Below are 6,118 nucleotides of genomic sequence, written 5' to 3' on the forward strand. Positions count from 1 at the left end.
ACACAAATACAAGCTCTTGTGTGAGAAAACTTCCATAATAAATCCATCAGCGGTCCTCCCCCTCACTTCTTCTCCCGCCCCTTTCTTTGATTGGCTCCCAGATGGCTAACGTTCCACCCAGGTGGCTTGTGACTGGTCCACAAGCTGTCCATCATTAAGGGGGGAGCGCCCGGTTCTGGCTTTGGGCAGACAGAGACGCACCGCTGCTCTCCTTCTTGGTGTTTAGTGCGTTGAGCGGCGGAGGGAAGTAAAGTTAACGCGTCTGGTTCGTGCTTCCGTGGACCAAACAGCAGCAGCAGCGGTGCGCTTTCCCTCCTCCAGATCCTCCAGATCCTCCAGAGCCGTGGGCATCCCGGAGAGCCTCGGACACCAGCAGGAGGATACTGCTTTCGTCTTCTTTTTCATTATTATTATTTTGACTGATTGAGACATCCATATTTTTCTCTTTCCCTAATGGTAACCAACACTGAGCAGCTGGAGACATGTGGAATAATCTGGGGAAACTGCACCTATTCTCACTAGTGTGTCTTCTCCTGACGCTGGGGGCCGAGGTGAGAACTTTATCTCAGAAAGAGATGATATTAATGATGGTGCGTTTAAAACGCAGCAATCGACTGGAAGTTAGTTTGAATTCCAGCCTTAATTAAATTGCCTGCTCGACACAATTATGTGGTAGAGGAATTTTCTAAATTTGCGCTTCCTTCTGGATCTTTACAGGCAACTCATGCATCACGTCTGCTGTGCCATTACCGTTATTAGCTGCTGATCAGCGATAGAAAGCTTCAAGCAAGGACAATTTTAAGTCTTGGTTTTGTTATTATCTAGAAAAGTTTCATAATTGAAGGACCGATACAGGTAAAATAAAGTGCGTAATTCGTGTTTTACGAAGATTCATGGTGACGCAAAAGTATTTGGATGAAATCGCTTCACCTGCATGGCGCATTCAGCCTAGAACAAATCTTCAGTATTTCAGCTCTGTGATGGATTTTTTTTCTGTTAGATGTTTCCACTGAGAGCAGGCTGGTTCTGGCTCAGCCTGCAGTGGATGTCTTGGTGTTCAGCCGCAGCACAATATGCAGAGTGAGCTAAATTGGAGCACTATGTCTCGTTAACCAGCCTTGAAGTTCAACTGTGCCAACATGTACAGTAGTGTGGGCTGCAGAGTGACTGCACACTGCAAAGAAAATGCATGTGATGTCCTGAACTTTGCCTTTAAAAGTTGTAGCCTATCATTTCACTTGTTTACAATTTTTTTCAATTATCAGAGACTTGATAAACATGTTATTGACACACAATCCATAACACTCTTGCTGCATTAGAGAAAGAAATAACTACTATGGTTCATAGAATTTCACTTTGAAAAGATTGAAAAAAAGACATTGCAGTGTTACCAACTCCTGCAGGCCTGTTTTTTCAGTCTTTCTCACTCCCGTATGTTCTCCTCAGGTGTCTCATTCTACGGGCTACTTCGAGCTGCAGTTGATTTCGGTGGAAAACCCCAAAGGTCAGCTCTTGAACGGCGACTGCTGCGACGCGGAGAAGAGCGCAGCGGAGGGCCACTGCGGCGAGGACGAGTGCGACACCTACTTCAGAGTGTGTTTAAAGGAATACCAAACAGAGGTCACGACCAACGGACAGTGCACCTACGGCTCGGAAACTACAAAGGTTATCGGTGGGAATACTTTTCAGTTCAAGGGTGGACAGAAAACCGGACCGAACCGGAACAATGACGCCGGGAAGATCCTCATCCCCTTCCAGTTCGCGTGGCCGGTAAGTGGATCTGAGTGTCACGTTGTGCAGGTGGAGATTCGCCCATTTCATGTGAACCAATTTCACCAGTAGCTGTTGTTAAAAGTTGGATTTCAAAACGAGAGATTGCGTAAAGGTTTCAAAATATTCACCTGGATGCACCATCAGAATGCTAAGCATTTAATGTACTCATTTCATGATTTCAAGTTGATAATCTCCCACGTTGTGTCCAAAACATGTCGATTTTTCAAAGGGGAGTTTGGATGTTTTTGTGGTGAATCATGACGCAACCTTAAATTGCTCATCCAAGCTCGTACAGAGTGTAATTTGGAACATTTTGGCACAGTTTTTTGTTACACGTCTGTCCATCCGAGGCTCTGCGTGCCGCCTTATTCTTCCCTCCGCGTGCAACTTTTTGGCGTCTCTACATGATCAGACATATTGCGAGGGATATCACATTCCTCTTTTGGAGCTTTTTAAGGTGAATGTCTGTGTGTTTCTGATTGAGCCAAAGCCCTGAGCGCGCCCTGAGCGCGCCCTGAGCGCGGCTTTTACGCACAGCGGTGGCGGGGCAGTTGTCTTGGTTTGATGAGTTACCAAACAAGCTGCTGTTTGCGTGGCTCCAGTTACAGTGTGAAGGGGGGGTCATAAAGACTTCCAACTTACAAGCGAGTGTTGATTAAGAAGTGGCAGGTAACTTATTATCTCATCTAAAGAGAGCAGCGAGCCAATCACAAAGCTGCTGCCGAGCCAGCGTGGGAAACAGGAACAGTCCTCCGGACAATCCGAGTTTACTGAATGCTGCTGTACACTCATAGATCTGTATCAGAGAAGTTTAATGGGGAGAGTGACGTCCTGTGAAGGAAACGTCACAGGTTTGATTCCAACAACAGCTGAGTGAGTAAGCTGTCAAAATAAGAGTCCTCTCTGTCATTCTGAGTCAAAGGCTATACGGACATGAGGAAAGTTCAAAATGTATCATGTGTCCCTGAATACTATCAGTAATCATTACTTTATATGCTCTTGTGCTGCAGTACTTTAACCAAGTTGCCAATCAAAGAAGAGTAGTTGAGGACTCTTTCTAATTTCAATTATTTACTATTACTTTAATAGTAACATTGCAATAATCTACATCTCCCTTCTCATCTAATGTTTTAGCTTTTACTTAGTTGTAAAAGTCATATTTTCTTAATACAGATTAACAATTTAACATTTTCAGAAGCTTTTTAAAGTATTTTCTAAAATGATGTGTTCTTTTTTGTTGATTGCAGTGCAGCAATGTGTCTAAATCTGTTTTTTTCCAGATACTTCTTCCAGAATAATGCTAATTTAAGTTGGTTATTTATTGGAAAACAGGTTGAAATAAGAATAAAATGACACTTTTGGGACGCAACGATGAAAAATGAGTTGGAGATGGTCTTTTGAAGTGTAGTAAGAAAACAGAAACTTAAATCCTGGTTGTGGCTTCGCCAATTTACAGAATTGTTCTTTTTCGCCGCCTTATATTAACATGCATTGAGTTTTTCTGGTGAATGGTTGCTCAGACAAGATTAGCAGTTTGAAGACTTGAATTGTTCTCTAGGAATACTTGGAACAGCAAAACATGTACAGTTATTGCTTTTAGCAAAGCCATTGTTTGGAATCAGGGAACATATGAAATGATATGGAATGCTTTGCAACGAAGCAGAAGCAGAAAGGCCGATGTGAGAATGTACAGATCGTACACATAGTATATATGGGGTGCTTTGTGTGGTCGGCTGGCTGCGTGACCTCTCCATTCATCACTCCCCATGGTCAGCTGTCTGCAGAAGGGGAAGATGGAAGTAGTAAGTTGGGGCCCTGCGGGCAGATACGGTTACCACTAAGTTGTGTGTGACACAGGCGGTGGATATCAGTGTCACCATCTACTCAAACAAGTGAAGATCCTCGGTCAATCTGGGCCGGGGGATTGCCTTTACCTCACCGCCTCTCGTGTTCACTCTCTATCGGTTATTGGGTCATTGTCTCGCTCAGCGTGTGTGGGGTCAGTATTTTCCACTATCCACGTGTGTGTGTGTGTGTGTCTGTGTGTGTGTGTGTGTGTGTGTGTGTGTGAGTGAGAGAGAAAGGGGCACAATAGAAGGAGAGTATCACTGTTCAGCTTCTTCACAAGAGAATATCAGGGCTAGAGCAGTTAAGTAGAGCCATGCAATACAGGGAGAACATCAAATATCGGGGTAATTTTGACCAAATACCTTAATGATATTGCAGTGATATTCTCATTGGTACTTTCAGATTTTTTATAAACTATTGCAAGTGCGTGCTTGTTCAGAAAGGGTTGATTGCTTGGTAAGTGGGTAAAGGTTATAGTAGAACAACTATTAAGTCTGGTATGTTAAGAAAACCACGTTACTATAATGCAGCCTTCAAAACCAGGAAAAAACAACACTTGTCTTAAATCACCATATTACAATATCCCAAATTTATCAATATCTAGCCTCACATATCGACGTTGATATAATATCTGTATATTGCCCAGCCCTAAGTTGAAGGCTCTTTAAAAATGTCACCACACTTCCTGTTTTATAAATCAGATGTGAAATATCTGGGGTGTGAACCTCTCTGTGCATTAAAGAAGTCTAACCCGATACCTACTGTGGATTGCAACTTGTGATCTATTGGCAATTACATTTTTATTTATATTTATTTGTTTATTTAAAAGGGACAAAGCACATCAATTGACATTTTTTGTTCTTTACACTCCAAATGTAAATGTGCCAGAGTTAGCAAAAAAGCTGATTTTCATCTGTTGTCCCTTGTCCTTAATTAATGACGATGTTCTGTTTATGAATTATCTATAGTACAGTGAAAATTGCCCACCAGTAGTTTCCAGAATGCAAGGTAATGTCTTCAAATGTCTTGTTTTACCCGACCAACAGTCTCAAACTCAAAGATATTCAATTCATGAGAAAAAGAAAAGCAGCACATTCCCACATTTTAAGGAGCTGGGAGCAGCAGCTTTTTTTCTTGATTAATGTCATTTGAATCGACTGATCATATTGTAATTTTACCAGTGTTTGACATCTAATGCATGCCTGCTGGTCCTGGACGAGGGATTCCTCCTCATGTTGCTCCTTCGGAGGTTTCCCTTCTCTGAGAACAGAGGGTGTTATATAATGTGCAGAGCCCTCTCAGGAAATCTTCAAAATAAAATGATGTGTGCTCCTCTGCTTGCACGGTGATCGATCATAAGTTTGCGAAAGATGTGAAATGACAGATGTCTCACTCTGCTTATGCTTAACAAGACCAAACCATAGTTCTCCTCCTTCCTACCACAGACTGTAGTTTGTCCCATGGCACCCTGACAGTAACTAACAGTGTGTGCGTGTGCATGCGTGTGTGTGTGTGTTTGTGTGTGCCGTGGCCTGTAGCCTCTGGTGTTGCTATAGTGGACTCCTCTGGTCGGCCCCAGTATCTGGGCCACTGGTCCTGACATGAATGAGCTGCTGAAGAAAAATCAAAAAGAAGGACAATGTTCGACCCTCTCTTCTGCCGATCATTTCCCCGTCATGTTAACCCTCCGGCAGCATAGGTCTTTAGTGACATCTTTTTTTCATGAAAGGGACGAGGGTAAGAGGGGCAGGGGTGGTGTGTGTGTGTTCGGGGGGGGGGGGGGTTGCCCAACGGAGCGAAGGAAAGAAAAAAGAAAAGGGGCAGGGATAAAAAAAAAAAAATAGAAAATCTAACGTATTGTGATTATTTTTTGCAACTATTCTTTTCCCCAGAATTAATATTTATTATTTTGTTTTCCTTACCAATGACTGACCTAAATATTTTCTGGTTATACAGTAACTCCAACGGCGACAACATCATTTCTGTTTCCATCAAAATGGAGCGAAAGCAGAAAAATCTGAAAATGAATATTATGTTTTTCTTTACAAATGAAATGAATAGGACTGACTGACTAACATGGGATTTTCATTCTTCTTAGAAAACAATCCTAAAGAAGTGAAAGGAAATCTCAATACTCATACCATTGAATCTGAACACTTCTAAAATCGCAATAAATTAATATCCCAATACAATTTGAATCTGCGCCCATGTATCTTGAAAGAATGGAACCGGAATAAAAGCATGTCGTCCTAGCCCTACCCTCCACGCTGCTTCCTTTTAAGGTTTCTGTCACAAGGGAACTGTTGTTGTTGTTTTTTTTACAGTATTGAGTGAAGCAAATACAAGCATTTACTTCTCCTCTGCTGCCCCCTCTACCCCAAACCTTCCCGGTCTGCCTCTCCCTCTCTCCTTATGGGGTATTTTTAGAGCTGCTGTCCTCCCCTCACCCCTCTGTGAGTAAATTGAGGATCAAGGGTGCGTACTCCTTCAGTTTCAT

At 42.6% G+C, this 6,118-nt stretch overlaps 1 protein-coding gene across 2 annotated transcripts in view; it reads left to right on the forward strand.

The window, feature by feature from the left end:
- Positions 1-202: 202 nt before the first annotated feature.
- The window catches only part of LOC116695769 (protein jagged-2), a 69,935-nt gene continuing 64,019 nt past the window's right edge, over positions 203-6,118 (forward strand). For both annotated transcript variants that reach the window (XM_032526224.1, XM_032526225.1), the window contains exons 1-2: positions 203-551; positions 1,447-1,770. In XM_032526224.1, coding sequence (XP_032382115.1) covers positions 483-551; positions 1,447-1,770 — 393 coding nt within the window. In that variant the 5' untranslated portion in view covers positions 203-482. The remainder of the gene's footprint in view (positions 552-1,446; positions 1,771-6,118) is intronic.

The sequence above is a fragment of the Etheostoma spectabile genome, chromosome 9 (genome assembly GCF_008692095.1).
Source record: "Etheostoma spectabile isolate EspeVRDwgs_2016 chromosome 9, UIUC_Espe_1.0, whole genome shotgun sequence".
Taxonomy (NCBI): domain Eukaryota; kingdom Metazoa; phylum Chordata; class Actinopteri; order Perciformes; family Percidae; genus Etheostoma; species Etheostoma spectabile.